Raw genomic sequence first — 23,449 nt, 5'->3', positions numbered from 1 at the left:
TAGTAGCAAAAACACATTTTTTTTTCTTTTATTTGTTTATATATTGAAGCATTTTTATTTTCATAATTTCCATCAAATCCCCAAAAATGTGTCTATAAATCTCATGAACAAATTGAGAAAGAGTTATAGGATATTTTGTGCAAACTGTTGGCCTTTTTTGCAGTACTTATATTCACCACGATTTGTGTAAGTTCATTTTGCTCCTTCGTGTCCTATTTTCAGTCCTTTGTTTTCTATTTAGTCTACTTGTTGTTTTTATTGTCTCATAGTAATTTTTTCACATTCTTTTATTATTATGATAAAAATAAAATCATTAATTCTACAGATAGTTTAATATAGTTACGATGTCATGCTACAGTGATATAATGTCAATCTCAATATTTACATCATAGCTTCGAGACTAAATATTTATGGTCAATTTGCACAAACTTGAACCCATACTTCTCTAATCACTTTAGTAGAAGTATACATACAATTTACAAAAATACTGAACTTCGAGGAAAATTCATAACGGAAAGTCTTGGTGGATTAAACCTGGTTTTATAGCTAAATAAACCTCTCACTAAGCTTGTATGACAGTTTCATCAAATTCCATTATATGACAACGATGCGTGATACAAACAAACAGACATAATAATTAAAAATGTCAAACATACACAAACAAACAAAAATGTAAAAAGAGGCACACAATAGCATATAGATCAAGCATATAAGCAAAATTTAATGATAAGAATCCACAAATTTATTTTACAACTCAAATATTTTCAGTATTTCCTTCATCGGTGTTAACACATAGTTTTCGCATGTTGACTTTCCTATTAACATCCCGATACAACCAGTTAGTCTTTTGTAACCCGGAGTATGAACATAAACACAAGTCCCCGAATCTCCTTCCTGAAACACCATTCCATAGATGCATAGCTGATTATACATCTTGATTCCCCTGGATTGAATATGTGTACCGGTTCTTACAAGAATGTTCTTTGGTTCTGCCCTTAAATCACACATCTGATTTCCAGAAATTCCACAAAATGCTTTAGCATTTCGCAATGTTACTGGATCGATAGCATTGTTATTCAAATAGCATGATGACAAACCTGAGAAAAAAGACAAAGGAACAGTTCGTTATTGGTTTTGTTTCTTGACAATAGTTATAATATACTGTGGATTCATTTATTTTCATTGGTACCAATTTTCCTGAATTGAAGAAACATAGCATTTTTGTTGCTATTTGATTTTATGGGTTATATTCATATAGAAAATTGTCATTCGTTGGACATTGGAATTCGTAGATCACGGGTTACCACGAAAACCACGAAAATTCGTATTCAACAAATAATAACTACCGACAATCCTTCGCCCCACATATTTCGTTGGCAATTAACATGAAATCAAAAAGACGAATTAAAATCCGAATGCACATGGTCGCTATCTATCTATATGTCTATTAATCTTCATATCAGGTAATATGAACGAAGGCAGTCTTCAGAGGCTTTTAAGATAGTTAATAAGATAGATTGCGTCTAGAAAAAAATTCAAACGAATTTCTGATTTATATATTTGACTGCATGTATTGTTTATTTTTGATTTTAGACTTATGATAATTTAAATAATATAAAAGATGGTAATATTGAAAGGGGGTGAATTGATTGATACTGTTAATGTGTCTTTTTGCTGCCTCCTTTCGCTATTTTCATACATTTTTGTTCTTTGCACGGGTGTTGACTTTTTATCATCAAAGTTACATGCACCCTTATCATACAAATTTTGTTTTCAGTCATTTTTCGCGCGTGTAGTATTTTATGTCATCGTGAAAGAACCATTTTGCTAAAATTTGGCAAGAACATAGAATTCTAATATGTTGTTCTCTTAATCTCAAATAAATCGCAGGACATAAAGCCTTTTTTGTAATTTTTAGAGTTCTCGTTATGAGTGTCTTGATTTCATAACTTATCGAACATATGTGGTAATTTTTAATAGTCACCAGTATACTTGTAACCGTGTCTCTAGAAATGTAGTTTTTGTTTGCCTACCTAAATCCGTGCAGCATTGTCTTCTCGTATCGTCATTTGCAATATTGAACGTGCTAAAGTCGCCACTCTTGATTACTGCTAGGGCTGCATCAATACTCGTTTCAGATGGATTGTGATCATCGTTCTTGAATGTATGCCGAATCAAAATACACTCTGTAATCTCGGAAATGGTTTTGTCCTTCATCATATGATAGTTTTCAAGATGTATCTTGTTTTTTGTTATTGAATGTACAATATCCTTTCCAAAGACAACATGAGCACATGTTAAAAATGTGTCCAATCCATAATATTTTACAAATCCCCCTAGCGTGCCGGCAGCTTCAGTATTCGTTTTTCCAACTTTATCACCAATTCTCAAAGTGCCAAGTAAATGTGTTGCTCCTTCTAACACATCCGTTTCGACCCCATCAATTTCTAAAGGAAAATGAGTATCTCCCACAGGTATAACTCCTTTTACAGTACAAATGAGGTTTATACAGTTAATATTCTCGATATTATGAGATCCAGTATTCTTAAAACCTTTCGACTTCATCGAAGAAGGATATATAATAGATAAATTACTATGTTTTTCAAATAAATCTTTCGCTACTTTACCAGATAAATTTCCCTCAATGAATTGAGTTCCAGAACTTTGAAGAATCTGTTTTGCAACAAATCTTGCTTCTTTAGAGTTCGTTTCTATGATCCTTATCGAGAAACCGTAGAACATCTCATCTACAAATGTTTCTTTTAAGAGTGATGGATATCTTTCAATAATTATTTTGGGCTTTGAAGAGGAATACAGACAATCTTCATAACTGACATCTTTTGATTTCTCGCACGTGCATTCGATGCCTAACCAAATACTTGTTCGTCTGTCGAACACTTTTTCATGAATTTGAAAAAAGTATTTAATGATTTGGGAAGTCAAAGCCTTCATTGTGTTTCTACGTTTAGTTTTAATTGCTTTATCTAAAGCTTCTTCTAATAGTGGACACATGACAGTTTTGTTGAAGTTAATGAGTATATATCGACATAGAACCATCTGGTGTCCTTCAATTGAGTTGTGTAGTTCACCTTTGATGTTTACTTTACGTGATGTCTGAACCTTTTGGAAAATGAATATTTTTTCAAATTCTACATTTGATGGAAGATATAAGACTGTAAAATTCTTCAGCAAGCGAATACTATCTGAAAGAAAAATGCCATATGAGTATTTTAGTGTGGTTGATATACTTCACAAGAGAAGATATTTTTCTAAATGTTAGTTTTTGGAACTTATCAATGAACAAAAAGTTAGTTCACTGATGTTCAGTAATTATATCAAAAGTTGTGGGTATAAAAGGTTAACATAGAATTGAGACCTCAGTATACTAGCTACCATATGTGACACTAAACGCCACATAGCCATGAAATTAGATTAAAAAGATACTCACGAAACACTCTCGTTTTTGCTTTGCGAACTAAGTGTCTAAATCGTAATAAGATACCTAGAACACAAGTTTGCCAATGATCGGAAAGGAGATCCGAAAGAAAAACAGTACAACGAACAGGTCAAATAAGAAAAACCATAAAATCATAATGGAATATATATACGTTTCCGAAAACTGGAAGATTAATGTATATTATAGGATGATAATAGAATTCAGAATGATGACAAATGTTTAAACCAACTTTCTTTAGAACTGAATATTCTGCTGTGTCGTTGACTCATAATCCTATTCCTCCTTTATTCAGAAAATTATCAATGGACGTTTACCTGAATTAGTATTTTGAAAATTTTAAACCTACCAAGATATACTAAATTTGGTCAAAATTGAACACGAATAATTTGCAAACCGATTTAATAAAAGTGATTTTCACAATGATATAATAAGACAGCATTCTTGATGTTTTATAAAAGTATTAAGATTTGCCGTCATTGAATAAATATATTATGAAACTGTTGTAGTAACGGCGAATATGCAATACATTAACAAGTTATGGGGATAAAAATTAAACATTCAAAATTAAATTTCCAGTAAAATTGACAATTTTTTACACGTTACAAATTATAGGATTTAATGAATTGCAAAAGAAAATTCGAATTAAATGTTTTGCAAGCTTGATAAACCACAGATTATTAACTCCAAACAGTTGGAGCAAGTATGGACATAACATGAAAGCTTGATGAAGCTTTGAGTTCGGTTGTGATTAAATACTTGACACAGAAGGAATGTGGTGTACAAACTTAAATATTTGAAATTGGAACTAAAATGGTCCTATATTCAAAATATAATTACAAACCTAAAAAAAAAAAAAATTCAGCATATCAAACAACAAATTTATTCAAGAAATGGGCAATTCATGCAATGTCTTAGATTTGTTTTACCAAAACAATTAAGGCCATTACCCCCTAAATCAATCACAACCTTCCATTTTTAGTATCGAACATTGTGATACAGTTCTGGTAGAGATCGACAGAAACCAGAAAATCCTTTTTTTAACCCGTTCTATCCCTGATTCCTGATTTTTTTTTCGGTCTCTCTGTGTGCCCTTATTCTGAACAGTAAAAACATTACCCCCTTCAAATTAATATCAACCCCTCTTTAGTGATAATGGACTGTGTGGTACATTCATTTAGCGATCCATACACTTGAACACAAGTTATTGTTTGAAAACTAAATGTCTTTGGGCGACGACGACGACGACGACTACGACGACAACAACGTCATACAATTAATCTATACCACCGATGTCAAATTAAGGTACACATATCTGTGGTATAAAAAGTTCTAGATATCCACCAATTTAACCGTGAATTGATTCAATGAACCTTACACATCTTAAATTTAACACACAGTAAAAATATGTAAATGACATTAAATGGAAAGAAATATTAAGCCTGTAATTAAAGGACATCTTTTATTAAAGTATAAATGAATATTCTATTTTTATCATTTGAAGAGTGTTGTGCTAATGGTAGATTTGATAGCTTTAATAGAATTATTATTCACATCATTTTAAGCACAGAAGGATTTGAATTACTACATACATATTTATTAAGAAATCAAAACATTCATCAGTACAACTGTATAGTTAACAGAAACCAAACAATAGTCCTATCTTAACGTGTTTCTATTGTGCAGATTGTTATCAAAGGTTGTATTTTTTATTTACCCAAACTGTCATAGAGGAATTCACAGGAATGGATGAAACGTTGCATATCAATTTGTTCGGTTTCAAATATTTGGAGGCAAACACCTGGTGGTCTCCCTGAAAAACGTTACAATTCAAGGATAAAAAAATGTATGATATAAATTTTAACGTGCACAACAAAAATCCTGTAAACAGTTTTCAAAACAATATTTCTAATCTATTTAGATCTTTTCGTTATAATATATTTTGTTAAAAAAATTGCACTATATATAGCCGTAATGTTTTACGGACTCTACTACAATCTGGTTGATAATTGTGGTATATTTGTGTCAATACTATTACCAGATAAATAATATTTACTCTTATTTCTGATGGTTTTATAAACAAACAGGGTCCCCTGTATCCTTGAACTTCCAAGGTTATTGAATAACCTTGAAATTGTCAAGCATCCGTCCGATCCTCATGTTAATTATTCGAACCTACTTTATGAAATATATTAATTTTATCATTAACTAAATTTATCTAAAGCAATATGATCATTATCCACGTAAGATATCTAGTATGTGCGCATATTGTCGACGTAGATTATATGCCCAAATAAAACGGTAAAAGTGACGTTACTGAAATTCAGCAATTTTTCCGTTTGTAAAGGGTATACGTCTTGAACGGTATAAGTGATGTCACCAAATTTAGAATTGATCTGTGTTTAGTGGTAATATAATCATTGTTCATTAAATTCAATAACATTTGGTTGAGGCAAACTTAAGTAAAGGAACATAATCGAAAAAATCTGCATTTTTTCCATTTTTAAAAAGTAAAATCACAAAAAAACTGAACTCTAAAGAAAAATCTATAATCAAATGGCAAAATCAAAAGCTCAAACACACAAAACGAATTGATAACATCTTTCATATTCCTAACTTGGTACAGGTATTTTATTATGTAGAAAATGGTGAACTAAACCTGGTTTCACTCGTATGGCAGTCGCATCAAATTATTCCATTATATTGATATTGTAGTGTAGTGTATGTTAAATCTCTGTGTCAAGTCACAATATGAAAAAAATTATTACCCAAGTGCAAATCGACAGTATTTCGCGAGGATTTTAAGTCCATTCCTTAGACTGGTGTGGTCAAGTTATATATGTTCCCCAGTGTATTGAAAATAAACTGTATTTAACAGCAACCATCGGAAACCGTTCATCACTACCTAACTTTAAACACCCAAAGCTGTAAAATAAACCCATATAACATGTATGAGACATTTTGCTTTAAAGTGGTGCGAAAAAGGTGAGGACCTCCAAAACAGGGTCTGATATATGGTGTATGCTAGCGATTTTTCCATTGGAACATGGTGGCTTACACAAATAATTATTACCTGACATTATGCTCAATTCCCTTTTCTTTATTATTTTCTCTAATGATTTATAGTTGTTCTCAAGTCTTTTATCTATGATACAATCAACCACCAATCCATCACATACGATCGGTAATTTAAAGAACCATTCTGAAAAAACAGAAGTGTATAAATATGACAAAAGTTGTACCGCAGATATGATTGGTTTATGTCATTACTTCCTACATATAAAAAGTCGCTGTCATGTTACATTGAATCGTATCTAAGTATAAGTTGGTCAAGTTTCCTCTATATAGATGCTGTCCCCTCAATGTATCATCTAAAGTAACTGACTATGTAGACCGCATCTATCACATCCGACTTGAAATAAAGGATACAACAGATACATTTAAATCTTCTTCATATCTTACCTTGCATCTTGAATCTGATGATGCATTAGAACAAATAAATGTAACAGTAGTATACCGCTGTTTAATAGTTATTAAATAAACTCATTAACTATAAGAGGAAAACAACTAAACTGCAACAAACAAAAACACTTTCATCGTGAACTCTCGAAATTCAAGAGATTTCATTTCTTATCATTAGCTACCAAACCAAGAGTGGTGATGTGGTAAAGTTTACAATCATCACTTGGAGAAATTTTGGGACGCAATCACGAGTTGGTTGACCGTTATGGAATATTTCTTTCGTAACACGACGGATATTTTCTCATTGTCGGAACCACGATTACACAAATGTGACAATCCAAATTAACCTTATCAATGGATTTGTTTTTATATGAGCACCACGACGATGTCATATGTGATGTAATATCTGCTCACCATTTCCCAAAACATGACGTCAAACCCGTTTTTGAAGTTATAAGGGTTCGGGTTGTACAGTCTTTAGTTTTCGATGTTGTGTTTTATGTACCGGTAATTATCTTTTTATGTTATTGTAAGTTTTTTCACCACAGCATTGTCTGTGTGTTTCAAATCTATAAGAATGAAAAGGCATATTTTATCTTAACTTCTCTTTTTCAAACTACGTTTTTTCACTCATGAAGGTATGAGTAAATATTGAAGACATTTTTACATATAATTGACAAAACCTAACCTGTTCTTTGGCTAGAAGTTTTTTCTAAGAACTGTGTGCTTTCATCTGCTTGTTCATCTGACAATTTGTCAACTTTGTTCTTATTACGCAATTTCTGGTCACTCGAAATGTCGATAATATCATTAATATCTTTTTCCTTTGCACCTAATTCTAAGAGACTTTGCTTCAATGAACGCAATTTCATTAAATAGTCTGTTTCGTCCATTTTGCATTCTGGATAAGACACTATTTCATTTCGTATAATTCGAATTCTTTCTATGCTCGCAGACAGACTGCAGTCGTCATCATTCGGAGGATTTCCCCATTCTTGATCGTGAGGGGGAATGTTCGCAGCACATCGACATAATGAATAAAGCGTAGGAATAGCGAGGTCTCTCAGGTTTCCGCTATACTCTCCTTCTTTTGGATATATGATTTTTCGAGATGTTTTATCGAGGTTTGGTTTAAGTTCAGACTTATAGATTTTAAAAATCTGTCCATACGATCTGTTCTTTGGAAATCGACTTTCAAATTCTTCTCGAAGAACTCTGGTTCCAATATCCAAAGTAAGGTGTAAAATGCGAAAGTAATTATCTCTCTCCAGATTTTCTTTTGGTATATAAAACAAAGTATAAAAACTATGTAAGAGATTCCATTTCTTGTAGATTAAAAAAAACAAGTAAAAACTCATTAACTCACACAATTAATCTCATTGATGATATCCAAACATTGTTTTGTTAAATGCTTTGGTTTAATTTTGTTTATCCTGTTTATCCTGTGTGTTTTTTGTCTTTGGGGTAAAGGTTTTAAAAAATTATTTCATTGATAACTCTGTTCCAGTAATATTTGTTATACATAACTCTGCTGCAGCAATACTCAGTTTGTATAATACGTCATGTATCAGAAAAAAATACACTTTTAAATGTTATTCAGATGAAATTCACACATATTCAAACATGTATTCACAAAGAAGAATACTTAACGGTTCTCGTTAAACGCCTCACGAAATGTTTAATTATATAGGATTTCCGATAAATCTTCAAATAACTTAACATAGTAACATTTCTTATTTCAGATTTAATGAATGATGTACAGGACAAATTGGTCGTTTCAAACAAAAATCAGTTTACTAGTGTTTGATTTCAAAAAGTTTATTTTGGAAGGGACGGTCAATATACGTTTTTGATAATTTATAAAAAAAGAAATGCAAGGTTTAGTATGACGTCCATTATCACTGTACTAGTATACATATTTTTAAGAGGCAAGCTGAAGGACGCCTCCGGGTGTGGAAGTTTCTCGCTACATTGAAGACCAATTGGTGGCCTTCGGTTGTTGTCTGCTCTATGGTCGGGTTGTTGTCGCTTTGACACATTCCCAATTTCCTTTCTCAATTTTATTGTCTAAAATTTCTACTCTATGAGGTGCTTCGTTATGTTTATACGTTTAATATATTCATTTATTGTATACTTAGCATTAATATGATAGCTTTTGAATATGTGTAATGAACGGAAGCGAGCCATAATTTCATACCCGGGCTGATATCCCATATTATGGGCCTCTCGTGCAAATTAACCCATAACAGTGCCCCTCATGCAAGTTACTTCCGGTATTTCCGGTATCGTTTGTTTACAAATTTCTGTTTAAAATATCTGACAAACAATAACATTACAGAGGAAGATCGGTTTATAAATGTAGGAAAAGAAGATACATCTGAGTTCATTAACTCGATTTACATCATTAGGAAAACAAATAGTGACATTAGTCTGTTTCTAACTTGGCTATACATTTAACAACTCACAATGAAGAACGACCGTTTTGAACTATTCAAAATGACAAACTGGACCTATATCTTGCCAGATTTTCGTATATCTGCGAGGAATAAAAACGGGGACGAGTAAAAACCTGACACGCTAAAGTCCATATTATATATGGTACACGTTTAAGTGAAATTATAGTGTATTTGTTTGATTCATAGTCTGACTTCTTAATAACGTTTTTGACTGTTTTAGTTATTTCATTTGTCTTTTTGCCTTACATAAAACAAATGTCGGAAGTTTATGATAAAGATATTAATACATCACTTTTCCATATCGGTTCGGGTATCATCCCTCGACTACTTCACGGGCCGATATTGAGGTTTTTATCTCTATTTAGATAATTAGTTGATTATATATTATATAAAATACATACCATTTTCATTTCTGGACGATTTGTTTGTATAAGGCGATTTCCGAGTTTGCTTCTGTTCCATTCTTGGAGGCTCTGCATATGTGTTCTTAAAAATATCACCAAGCCTCTCAAAGCAGGCGTCTAATTCTATCATAGCGTTTATTAGAATTTGACAGACCGTTTTGAATTCCGATTCTTTGATGTTTATATTTACACACCTGCCTATAGTCTTCGCTCGTATTAACTCAATTCTATCCAAATTAGCAGATGTACTGTGATCATTATCTTCTGGAAGCACACCCCATCCCTTTGAATGTGGTTTAAAATTGCCTATCCCTTTTAGAACTATGTACATTGTTTCCATATTCAAATCATTAAGGTCTCCGCTGAATGTTCCCTCTTTAGGGAACAAGATTGATTTCTGATAATTGTTAAACCGAGGTTCCAGCGGAAGAAGTGCTTTTTCAAAATTTTTGATATTTGACATTGCTTTTTTCAATACATTTCGATATACAGATGTTCCAACGCTTAGGATCATACACACAATCATGGTGAAGTAACGTGGCGAACCTTGAATTGAGAACAAACATGTTTATAATCCCTGAATTGTGTTAATTTGAAATGAACGTAAATTGTATTGTCCATCTTTGTTGTAACTACTTTTTAATAGTTGCTGCTTCCACATTCTACTTAGGTTTAATATTGAGTTCATCTTACGTTAATATTTTTGTTCATATGTTTATATTGTGTTGCAAGATAGTAAATAGCAAAACATAACCATTTTTGTTATTTATCAATAGACTCAATTTCTTAAATTCTTTCCGCTTTTTTGGTCTTTGAAAATAACTCCGTAAAGCGGTCTGTATACCTTTATCATGTTCATTACAAAGTAATTTATTTGAAACGACATATTCTTTTTGTTATCATTAATTATATGGTTCCACTGTCTTATATACTTTCCGCTTTTTTTTTGTCTTTGAAAATAAGTCAGGCCCGGTCGGAAAGAAAGTAGTACGCATGTTAAACAAAATAGTTCCTACGCGTAGCTGTATCTTTGCTAAAAGTGGGAACATTTGGGTTGTTTTTGTATCAAATGAAAGCTTGGGGACTTGGGATCACTGCAGAACCCTTGTTAAAAGTTTAATTGAATAATAAAGAAGTTTATTGAATTTTAATAGGAGGGCACATTTGGCCTATTGTTCAGATCAGAAGTTCCTGTTTGTGTACTATCAAACTTCGGGGAACCAGTACGCTTTTTAATATGCAACTAAAGGTATGTTGATTCTTTCAGCACAAGTTAGGATAAGGTACAGTTTTGACATGAAATAACTGCCACTTTATTTGAACTTAAGACAAAGTAGCCATGAATGCTTGAAATTGCAAAATTTAACATAGAAAGTATTGGGGCTCTGAATTAGTGGTTTTATACCTAAAGGGGCCTGTATAACTTTATTACAAAGTAATCTATGTGAAACGTCATATGTTTTCCTGAGGGATAAGACGCAATATACACTGACTTAACATATAATAACATAATTAGAAGAAGAAATTGAAAATTGAAACATATATAAACAATCAATTATACGGTTATTACCTTTAAAAACAGAATTATATCGAGATTTGATATCTTGATCAATTTCAGTTGATTCTTGGCTCCTACCTAAAAAACGAAATAGATATGACTGGCTGTATGAAACTAAAATTAACACACTTAATAACTATATCATGCCTTTCTCTCTTAAATTGGCACTTTTATCATAAATATCGTTCAAAATGTATTTTCTTTTTTCTCTTTTTGCTTGATAACTACTGTTCTATTTTTAGCAGTTTCTAGTGAGTTCAGCATTGAAATTTACGATAAACATCATGATATTTTGGCAATTATGATGTTCATGGTGTATTAGCAGAGGTTTAAAGTAAAATAAATGCCAAAGATACAAAATGACATTTCTGCAGAAAAACACAGACTTGAGGATCACTAACCCCCACATTAAATCACCGGAAAATGCAGATATTGTGTGAGGGAAAGTAGGTTAATAGTATATTCTAAAGTGGGACATGTAGAGTTATGGGAAAACATACCTGGTTCCGACTTTGAGTTTAACCGTCTCACTTTTGTATTGCCAATGGGATCTTCCCATTCAGCCGGTCTTTTGACTCCTCTATCCATTGATCTATAATCAATCAACAATTTAAATGGCCTGATTCATTCAGAAATTATATATTTTCGCGTACATGATAGTTGTGAGAGTGAATCTGATAAAAAAAAATGCCATTTGACAAGACGTGATATAGAAGCTTGAGTTTAATTTAAAAGTGTGTTAGTATTTGAGATAAGAAGATATTATCAATCAGACAATAGTTTCCGTAAAAATTAGCCTTATAATACTTTTATTCCAAAATACAGAAGAAAGCCATTTCTATACACATACCAATACAAATGTCGAAGGAAATGTATACAAAGAATCTATATATCCTTAGACACGTTACAAAACAATCATGTTTTATGTTGAAAACGACGTTTAGTTTCTATATGTCCGGGTTTTGTCGAGTGCAGCCGTGTTTTGTAGAGTGATTAAACAAATTTAATATAGTTTCAAATGTTTTGTGTCAGTGTATTTAAGTTAAAGAATAATAAGAAAAAGGTTAACATTGATTCATTTTCAAGACACAAAACCAATGCATTCATCAGTTTGATTAAGGTGTACTAACACTTATATGTGTATAAACTAGGATCGTTCATTTGTATATCTTGTGTTTGTCATATTTTATAAAGCAGTATATTTTCGTGATGTCAACAATCTATTATAGGCATTGAAAGTTTGTATTAAGACGTACAAACATACAGTGTGTTAAGTTGTTGCACTATTTATTTCATTGTTAATTATATATGACAGTTAATTAAAATGTTGACAATTAGGAATAAGTGAATGTGGTTTTTTTTTGTTTTTGTTTTTTTTATCTTTTTGTTAAAAGATGGAGGCCTTTTTTGTCGAATATGTTTTATTACATTGCATTTTTTTTTTTATTAATTACTGCTGTCCAGTAGGTTTCTTGATCCTTTTTTTTCTCCTTTTTAAAAACTAGCTGCGCCATAAGCGCATGCTACGCCAGTCGTATTTACTACGAATAATGTTCAATAACTTGTCAATGTCATATCTGATATTTATGGAAACTAACGTGAGGTTATCTTAGTCTATCAACTATCTATCTAACCACACGAAGCATTTCAAAATAGTGTTTGAAACTTGAAAATCACCACTCTTTTATTTTTGTTTAATCAAATCCGATTACTCGGAAACGTTAATTTCTAAAATTTAAAAATTCGAAAAAGAGGATACCTTAATAGATATAAACAATTATCCTTAAAAACTTTTGAAAGCATTTTAGAGTTATTGTCCCAAAACTGGATAATCCCACGATTTAAATGAGTAAACCCCACAACTCGGAAACATAAAATCGAAAATGTATTCAAATATAAACGGAGCTTACCTCAATAGATATAAACAGGTCACCAAAGTTAAATGAAAACTGCTGAAGTCATCTTTGAGTTATTGTCCGAAAACTGGAAAATGCCCCTTTTTAAGGAATAAAACACAATAACTCGGAAACCTAAAATAAAAAATTCATGAAAAATAAACAGGAGCTCATGTCAATAGATATAAACAATTCACCGAATTTGCATGTGAATAAGTTAAAAATCCCAATCTTTATTTGAAAGAGTGGATCGACCTATTCTCTCGAAAGCTCACGGACAATATACCTACCATGAATTTAAACACGCTACCTTATGCTATGCCTTTCCAAAAATATGATGTAAACCATTATATAATACAAATGTAAAAAAAAAACGTAGAACCGATTAAGGCGAGTTTAAACGCCACATTATAATAAGAATACTTCTTCGGATTGCGACGTGGAAAATCAGATACATTGCACATATTAAGGGCATATCCAACAGTTTCAGGGGAGGTAATAACAAACGTAAACGTCGTCTATTGTTTCCCGTAATTCAACGTTGTTTCAACGACGTCATAACGGAATCACCATTAGCTATGGCCGTCTGGCAAGGGCATTTTTTTTCCTCAAAGTAAAGGGCACGGCGGGAATCGGCAGAAAACTCATACAGAATATTAACAGAAATAGAAGTAAAATCTTAAAAGATGTTGTCCTCTTGGTCCATTATAAAAGAATTCATCTTTATAATTATAGACCGTACTCACTTAAGTTTCCGTTTTATTAAAAGTATCTTCAATATACAGTACAGTAGAGAACAACATTAGAATGCAACACAAATTGTAATAAATTCTTTATCAAACTTATCCGAGATTTTGTCATTCAGGATAGAAAACTCAAAGTTTGATTTGACTTAAGAAAGATTAAAAAAATGGTCTCTTGAGAAAAATAAAATACGACATAAACTAACATATATCATTGCATTTAGCATCTAGCTTTGCGTTGAGGTGCTAATATACAGAAGCTCTTTAAATGAAAAACGACACCGTAATAAAATGAAATAGGAAAACATTGTAATATATACACTGACAAACAAGTAAAAAATATCTGACGATTTTAGTGTTTACCTATGTATGAGAAAATAAATATAATTTAACAAACAAACAAAAAAAAAAACGATGAAAGTCTTGATGTAAGTCTTGACTTATTACCAACCCCCTCTTAAACTTAGCGGTTCCATAATAGGATAGGTTAACTCAAGATTTTTATCATTATTCAACTTTATTCTAGTACGGCATACGTTTTACCGCTAGCAAACCCTTTATCTTAATAATGTATCAATCATTTATTCAGATCCACTTTCGGCTCGTCGTAAATATGCGTGATATATTTGCCACTGGAGCACGGGAGCAATCAATTTATTGGTTGCATATAGTTGCATATAGTGATGCATAATCATTAGTTCTCAACTAATAATTGTCTTAAACAGGATATCCCTTGAACCATTTATTTAGATGGTTTTTAAACGTATAGATGCGCGAAACTCTCACTACACTATGCATAGGATATACGACATTTTTATTTCGACTAAACGAGACTGTAAATTTATACATCCGAGCCGCTGAACGGCCGCACCAAATATAGCAAAGATATACTGTCGGACGTGAGAAGTCCAGAGATGTGAATATTTCTATATCCTGTCCAATCAATCATTTTGTTTTGAAAAAGATTTTAAATGTATATACATTAATACGACAGCAACCGAACGACACATATAATTCAAAACACTAAGAGTCAACATGCATATTTTTGTTAAAGCTAGAAACCTATGAAGAATAAAAAGCCCAAAACTGCAACATGAATAAATAATACAGAGTCAGTGAGTTTTTAGACAAGTGTTTGGTAGCAAATTTTCACTAGCTCTTTATTAATTTCGATATGTTAAATTATACACGGTTTAATATAAATCAGTGTAAGAAAAACACTTAATTGTAAAAATAACTGAATTGTCATCACGTCCATATACTAGTTCATTATAAATAAGAAGATGCGATATGAGATATGAGTGCTATCGAGACAACTATCCAACATAGTCACAGTGTATAAATACATGTGTCTGCCGTCGCACTGCGTTTGAAAAATTAGCGGGGAAATATAACGTTATTTCCCGAAACGTCTTCATTTTTGGCGCAATTTGTTAGACTTACGGAAGGGATTTAGTAAACAACATCATATTTCTCGATTTTTCTCAAAAACGAGTACGTTGACAAATATTTTTCAAAACGTTATTACGTTCCATTTTTTTCAATAAATAACATATCTTACTTTGGTCAAATCGACACCGTTAGAAATATTTGAATAAATTAAAAATGTGCATTTCAAATGTTCATTTCTTGCCGTTGTTTGGGTCCATCATAACGTTTTGGCTTTATTTGAGTAAGAATTAATGCTTTAAATGGTAAAGTTAGATTTTTCTGACCATCTTGAATTATTTTGCTTTAATTTGAGCCCCATTATAAAAGTATATGTTGATTAAAAAATCATATTTAATTTTTCTAAATAAAAAAAGTTTTTTACTCCAAAATTGCAAAAATGTACAATTTTCAGCAGTATTTTTTGAAAAAACGAAATCGACGACTAATATTTTTTTTGGCAAAATTTGATTCTCTGTCAATTGAAGAATGAAATATCTTCAAGGGAAAAAATTATCACCGTCAAAAATAAACTGTTGGATATGCCCTGAATAATATTCATACATGATATCATTGATGCATGAGTCTAATTCAGGATTTTCCGTACATGTGTTTGTTTAAAGAAACAAATAGTATTCATTTTTGAAAAATACGAACCATATTACATTTGTATGTGATTCAGTTGAAATAAGGATTGAAAGAGTAACCCGGCATAAATTCATGTTGTTATATTCCGAGACAGACACCTTGTCAGATCTATCGTATACATAGGAAGCTTAACACTGTTAATTATTGTCACAGAGGGAATTCAAACATGCATTTACTCAATCAATCAGTACATGTCGTAATATGCACCTCACGGATGTTTAATTACATTCGCCCGTATTTCGACGTGACAAGTCAGGTCATATATTAAATGTAACAGGTTATTTTATAATTGGGGATAATATAGAATCTTTTGGTTTTTTTTTTTAGGTTTTCTGCATTATCTCTTAAGGTAGATAGGGTGTCTTCCTCCATCTTGGATTTTGAAGAACCAGAAAACAATCGATCTAGATCTTTAATAAAAATGTGCAAATCTTGATAGTAGTAGGTAACTCATGTGTAAGAATTTTCATTTCAAAATAGAAAATGACATGTTTAATCAGATTTATGGTTGTATTTTATATAAAAAAAAACAATGGAATACATTTGTTTGATTCATTTTCTTCAAACTTTGCCACATAAGGGGAGGCAACCCACTGTAAAAGCAGATAATTCAGATCAAGTTACTTTTATAATAGAATGTGTTAGAAATTTACCTTTTCTTTTATGTAGCAAGAAAACTAGTGCCGTGACCCCATTTTTTTTCTTTTTCTTACCTGAAAGCATATTATAAGAGCTATTTTCTCATATTTTATCTCAAAAGTATTTGGTGTAAATTTTGTTTTATGGCAGAAAACTGGGTTTTCCATGCATAATCTATACAAAATATGTCAATTTGGCACAAGCAGTAGCGTGAAATAAGCCCCGTTACCCATTATTTTTTAAAAAGCATGATATAAACTACATTTTGGCAAATTGATAAAAAAATCTATAGATTATAATTTAGACACCCCATCTAGCTTAACCCAATACTGATAAATAAATATACATTTGTACTACAAAAAAGTAAAAGTCTGAAATCTGTACTCGACTTAACTGTTTTCACTCCATCAGTCTGAATTGGTCTGAAAGTTACTTGATAATACTCGACTCAACCAAACTTAACAGTCTAAACTTGTACCCGATATGTACTTAACCATTTTTTTACGCGTCTGAACCATACTCGACCTACTCTGAACCATACTCGACCTAGTCTGAATCCTTCTTGACAAAGTCTCAACCAACATAGACATATTTTTTCCATCTAACTATTGTATTTCATCAATTTAGGAACTGTTATTTACCTTGTCTAGAAATTTGAACAAGAATTTGAAATTTAAAATGTATTCAATATAATATAACATTGAAACCAACATTTCACAATAAACGTTTCAACACCATATTCGTCAATACTTACATTTATAATACTAAAATTACGAGGTCCAATTTGTCAGCCGTCATCGGGTAAAAACGACAAATCAAAGAATTCAACTCTACATATAACTAATATAGGACAATGGTGTAGATTAAAAATCACACCACTCCAGACCCTTTTGTTTTTCACATAATTAATATTGCCAATAATTAACAAGTTCCGGGTCGAATCCGATACCGATACAAATAGTATATTCAGCTATTACCTTATCTGTACGTTCCGCATTTGACAGGCGCACCACCAAACGGTGTATTTAGGATTTTACTATATAAATGGGTCATAATCAAAGGACTGACACTACTAAATTCAATCATTGTCAAATTGTTCCCTATTGTAGTTTTATTCAGCAATCAGCAAGACTTTCTAAGATAACTTATATAGGAAAAAGCTGTTGATTAAAAAAATTCTCCATTCCTGGATAGCCAGGACCTTTTGTTTTCCAAATAATTAATATTTCCACTAATTGATAAGTTCCAGGTCGACGGGTTCAAACAGAAAGATTTGAAAGCAGAGAAAACTGTGTATCTTATAATCGACATGACTTATCAGATGACAATACTAATTACTAAAAATAAGGCTTAGGCATAGTTATATACTTTAATTCAGTCACGGACCCGCGATATCACAGGTGTGTACTTGTATATATATATATATATATCACCTTTAAATTAAAAAAAAAACAAGTTGATCAAATCATCTCAAAACTGAATTGTGACAGATGTTATTGAAACTTTTTAAATGTTTCAGGTATATTTTTTTGGTTACTGGACAATTTCCCCCATTAACATAGAATTATGCTGTCAGTTGAGTAGTTAATAATGCAGTGAGCAATTTTGTTTTATTACAATATATATATGAAATAGTATATGTAGCAACTTACCTAATTTTAAAAACTACACCTTTGTTATGTAAAACCAAGAATTTAATATAATCATATGATATTAAAGAACTTTTATAGCAATCCTTAATAACCTTTTTGAAAATGAAATAAGTTCTAAAGTTAAAAAAACTCTTAGTTTTCTCTTAAACTCGTATATACTTACCTAGTGATTTCAAAAGGCCTTGCAATTTTAGTTTTTCAAGATGTTACATTTTTTAATAAGTTTTTTTTTTCAGAATTGCATACTCTAAGGACAGGTGTGATCCTTTTAATCAGTTTGCCCAAGCATGAAGTATTAATTTATACTTTACCATTTATCAGAAGAACAATTTTATTCATTTCTTGAATATTTTATCCCATTTTTATATATATTATATAATATATTCTTAATTATGATAATATATATATTTCTAATATAAGGATAAACATTTTCAGTGATTTTGTTGGCTGTTGTTACCTCATTAAAAAGATAATTATATAACTATTGTAGGTGTAATACAAACATTTATTTTCCCCAATAAGTCTTTGTTGAATTTGTGCTTTTCAAAAAATTATGCAGAATTTAACATTATTTCAAATAAAGTATTACTTGCCATGTGTTATTTTTTTTTTTATCTTGCCCAGTACTATAGACAAAATTTCACATAATGTTTTATTGCATATAAGAAAACAACAATCACTAGGAGTACAGGTCGCGAATGGGTTAAGACTGTTTCAGACTGGTTGAGTAGTAGTTCAAACTATTTTAAATGGTAAATATAAGGGTCAAGCACACATCAGTACAGTCGAGTATGGACTGGGGTCGAGTAATGTTGAGTTAAATTTAGACCAATTGGTCTCGTCTGTCATTTTCAGACTAACTTCAACTTGTTTGTAGTGATATATTTTAGTAGCGAACATTAAAATAATAGTTATTTTGCAAATTCCCTATAATGATTTAAGAGGTTTAATTGATAATAAAAACAGTCGTAGAATTTAATATAGACAATTAATTAGTATTATTCGTTGCAAATGTAAGTGAATAGTTTACATTCCGGTTTTACTAGGTGAATCTGAATTCAATGGTTTTCCCGTTGGTCATTTATCTAAATGTTGGACTGCATTAAGACGCAAGCAAATATATAAGACACAGGCACAGATGTTGCTTGGTATCGAGTAAAAAGTGAAATCACAAAAAAAAAATACTGAACTCAGTGAAAAATTTAAAACGTATGCCTAAAGGTTATTACAGATTGCAGAGGGAAAACCATCACTATGAAAATGTTTACATTGATGAAAAAGAACCAAGGAAAGAAACAAAAAGTCCTGCTTATGAGTATCTAGTAAAGTAAAAAGTAAGTAACTAAATTGTTTTAAGATTCATACTATTCCTTGTTTTGTATACATATAACCAAGATTACTTTCTAAACATCATAGTTCAACAACTAAAGTTGGTGGGCATAGATTTAAGATCTAAAAATTTACTTTGCAAAAGGACCTGAAAATGGTGCAATAAATCTGAGGATGTCATAACTATAGTTTCTGTAAAATGTCAAAATCTATTAACGACAATTTTAAAAAGGTTTGTTATAAATCATGAAATGACGGAATTACTAATTATTGAGCTTATGATACCGTTGGGACGTATAGTCTACCAGCAGCAGTAGCTTTACCTGTATTGTTTGCCAACAACCAGCGTCAAATGCACATTTATATTCTGCATGTGAATGCACTGTGCATGTAATTTGTTGTCAAACAAATGGGGCAGCAGGTTATGTAAACAATGTTTTATGTTTACTGTGTTCATATAAACAAGACCTTCAAACTGAGATATCCAAGGCAATTGAATATGCAAAGAGACAGGCCGAACGCATTATTAACAGATTAAACACAATGAAGACATGAAACAGTTATGGTATGACTGATGACGAATAGACCAAAAAAGGATATCGCCTGGCTATAACACATGTAATTTTCCTTGGATCATACGCAAAGAATGAATTCGAGGTGGCGGTACAAAAAAAAAAAGAATTTCTTTTATACGAGCTAAAATCAGCTTCATAATGTTAAAAGGAAACTTCGCAAAAAAATCAAAAATTGATATTATGTCCATTCTGTATAAAAATGCTCAAATTCATAGATATTAAAGTTTTATTCTGCTAGACAAGAGATCACCTTCGATTTTAAATTGAGAGTATCAATTCTCAGTTTTCGGCCATTTTATCATCTTCTCCGTTAAGAAACCAAGATATGTCTATAAACCACAAAGGACCAAAACTACAGTAACCTGATGTAGTCGTAATTGCGTGTCGATATCTTGTCAATCGTACGGTTGTTTTACTTGATACGGAAAATGTTATTATTTTTTAAATAACCATGGTCTGTCATTTTTAAACTGTTTATATTGGAATTGGTTAAAATGTCGAAGTTCAAATCATAAATAGGTGTTCCGTGACAATTGTTTTCGAAAATCTAATTTGTTCATAATTGTTATATGTTACACGTCCAGGTATTTAAGCGATTTCCTGTCAGGCTTGCAAGTTCATGCATCGTTTCACTTTTGATGGTATTGAACAGTGTACACGGCCGATAACTTGTAACTTCCATTTTGAACTATCAGGTGTATACTATACATCCCTGTCTTGCGTGTCCAAAAGTAATATACTAGTCATTATTAAACTCATACGCGTGTTTTTAAATAACATTTCTGGTGTAAAGAATATTATTTATAAAAATCTAAACAATACAAAAAAAAAAAAAAAAAAAAAAAACATTTGATAAAATAAAAGTCTATTTACATATTTTTTCAAAGGGTAAATTTGGGAAAATGTAAGTATATACTCATTGTCATTGTGAAGGACAGATTGGAACATACCAGAAATATTGATCTATTAAAATGTCATACTTGTCGACCGTTCGTTTATACGCCTGAAAAGGAAGTTACGGAACTATAGCGCAATTTTAAAATTCCAAAGATCTTTTAGAGAACATTCAATTTAAATCTCTTTCATCTTGTTACAGTATTAAAACATTTGATTTTTCTACTCTTTACACAAGTATTCCACATTATAAACTAAAAGACAAAATGAAAGAGTTGGTATTGCTTTGTTTCATAAAAAATAATGGCCAACGTAGATACAAGTATCTTGTCTTAGGGAGGGATAAATCCTACTTTGTAAAGGATCACTCTGATTCAATCAAAAAATTCTCTGAAACTGATATTATCAAGATGCTTGATTTCTTGATTGACAACATATTTGTTACGTTCGGAGGATGTGTTTTTTAACAGACTGTCGGCATTCCAATGGGAACAAACTGTGCCCCTCTACTTGCCGACTTGTTTCTTACTTCTTATGAGGCTGACTTCATGCAGGAACTTCTTAGGAAGAAAGATAAGAAGTTAGCAATATCCTTTAACTCTACTTTCCGCTATATAGATGATGTTCTTTCACTAAATAATTCAAAATTTGGTGACTATGTGGAACGCATCTATCCGATCGAGCTAGAGATAAAGGATACTACAGATACAGTTAAGTTGGCCTCATATCTTGACTTTGAGGGTCGGTTGAAAACAAAACTTTACGACAAAAGAGATGATTTCAGCTTTCCAATTGTGAACTTTCCATTTCTAAGTAGCTACATTCCAGCAGCACCTGCATACGGGGTATATATCTCCTAATTGATACGATATTCCCGTGCTTGCATTTCCTATCATGATTTTCTTGATAGAGGGTTGCTGCTCACAAGGAAGCTATTAAACCAAGAGTTCCAAATGGTGAAGTTGAAATCATCCCTTCGTAAATTTTACGGACGCCATCACGAGTTGGTTGACCGTTATGGAATAACCGTTTCACAAATGATATCGGATATTTTCCTTCCGTCGTAGCTACAATCCTCTTCCCTTTTATGAATGTGACCTACCGAATTAGACTATTTACCGGATTTGTTATCACATAAGCAACACGACGGGTGCCCACTGTGGAGCAGGATCTGCTTACCCTTCCGGAGCACCTGAGATCACCCCTAGTTTTTTTGTGGGGTTCGTATTCTTTATTCTTTAGTTTTCTATGTTGTGTCATGTGTGCTGTTATTTGTTTGTCTTTTTCATTTTTAGCCATGGCGTTGTCAGTTTGTTTTAGATTTATGAGTTTGACTGTCCCTTTGGTATCTTTCGTCCCTCTCTTTTAAAATATATATATACATGTATACATTGAACATAAGAAAGAAAGATACATTTTGTGTAAATTGGGGTAAATGTTTTGTAAATAGACTTAGTCCACGTATGCCAACAGTATGTAATCATCGAATGTCGATAGGCTATTGTATACCAAAAGAAGAAGAAGTAGAAGAGAACCAATTTGATTTAAATACAGGTCGATATATAACTTGCTTTGGTTAATGGAAGTTATGGACATAGTTAAATCACAGATTTATATTTCAATTAGATTGTTCTCGAATAAAGGAAGAAATTAGTCATCATCACAATTGTTGCGACATGCATGTAATATATACGCAACTGGAAGTACACTTATATTCCCCAAGGGATGTAAATATTTTCCAGGAAAACTATTTAGTATCAAAGTTGCAAATCCAATTCAGGATTTATTTTCTTTCTTGATATTCAATAACAGAAATTTAAAGAATAAACTGCGTGTCCGCTTATGGGGTATTCTTGCCAGTTAAAACAGACTTATAAATACATTCAAAAATAAGGAAAGATGACATTAAATTCGTTCTGTCTGTTTTTTTATAAAAAAGAATATTTCAAAAAGCTGAAGTATTTATGCGTTGTGAGATTTAAAATATTTTGATGAGAACATTAATTCTTGAATATGCAAATTAAGATCGCTTTCGATGGACTAAATTATATAACTGCAATTGGTAATGATCTGTTTTAAATATCAAAGGTTACCGATTCTAATTTAAAATAGTACAATTTTTAGTTCATACACTCGTGTTTAGAAGGCTATTATTATTTATAAATTTATTCAATTAAATTAATTCAGTATTTCATCGTTATAAAAGTAATCAGAAGTAATAATTCATTAAAAAGTGAGCTATTAATATGCAAAATAAAAAAAATATACAACGGCTATCCAGTTATTGTGTGACTCTATTACTCCCGTAAATT

General features: G+C 31.5%; 1 protein-coding gene across 1 annotated transcript; it reads right to left on the bottom strand.

Annotated features, from left to right (window-relative positions):
• Positions 1-310: 310 nt before the first annotated feature.
• Positions 311-13,366, bottom strand: LOC139498171 (uncharacterized). The gene is made up of 9 exons (XM_071286503.1): positions 13,245-13,366; positions 11,835-11,926; positions 11,347-11,412; positions 9,774-10,322; positions 7,605-8,192; positions 6,528-6,656; positions 5,172-5,267; positions 2,034-3,203; positions 311-1,097 (listed from the first exon to the last, which is right to left on the bottom strand). Exons 2-9 carry the CDS (start codon positions 11,920-11,922, stop codon positions 748-750), a joined length of 3,036 nt encoding a protein of 1,011 aa, XP_071142604.1. The 5' UTR covers positions 11,923-11,926; positions 13,245-13,366; the 3' UTR covers positions 311-747.
• Between the last annotated feature and the right edge of the window lie 10,083 nt (positions 13,367-23,449).

This window comes from Mytilus edulis, chromosome 12, assembly GCF_963676685.1.
Source record: "Mytilus edulis chromosome 12, xbMytEdul2.2, whole genome shotgun sequence".
Classification (NCBI taxonomy): domain Eukaryota; kingdom Metazoa; phylum Mollusca; class Bivalvia; order Mytilida; family Mytilidae; genus Mytilus; species Mytilus edulis.
The sequence above is the reverse complement of the archived record's forward strand: the minus strand, read 5'-3'. Positions and strand labels throughout refer to the sequence as shown.

What these genes read in the sequence shown, in the direction of transcription:
- LOC139498171 (XM_071286503.1), bottom strand. Translation starts at nt 11,922, where the DNA reads ATGGATAGAGGAGTCAAAAGACCGGCTGAATGGGAAGATCCCATTGGC. An exon ending in ATCGTCCAGAAATGAAAATG is followed by an intron (nt 8,193 to 9,773) that starts GTATGTATTTTA and finishes ATATACCAAAAG; the next exon opens with AAAATCTGGAGAGAGATAAT. An exon ending in GGAATTGAGCATAATGTCAG is followed by an intron (nt 5,268 to 6,527) that starts GTAATAATTATT and finishes AACGTTTTTCAG; the next exon opens with GGAGACCACCAGGTGTTTGC.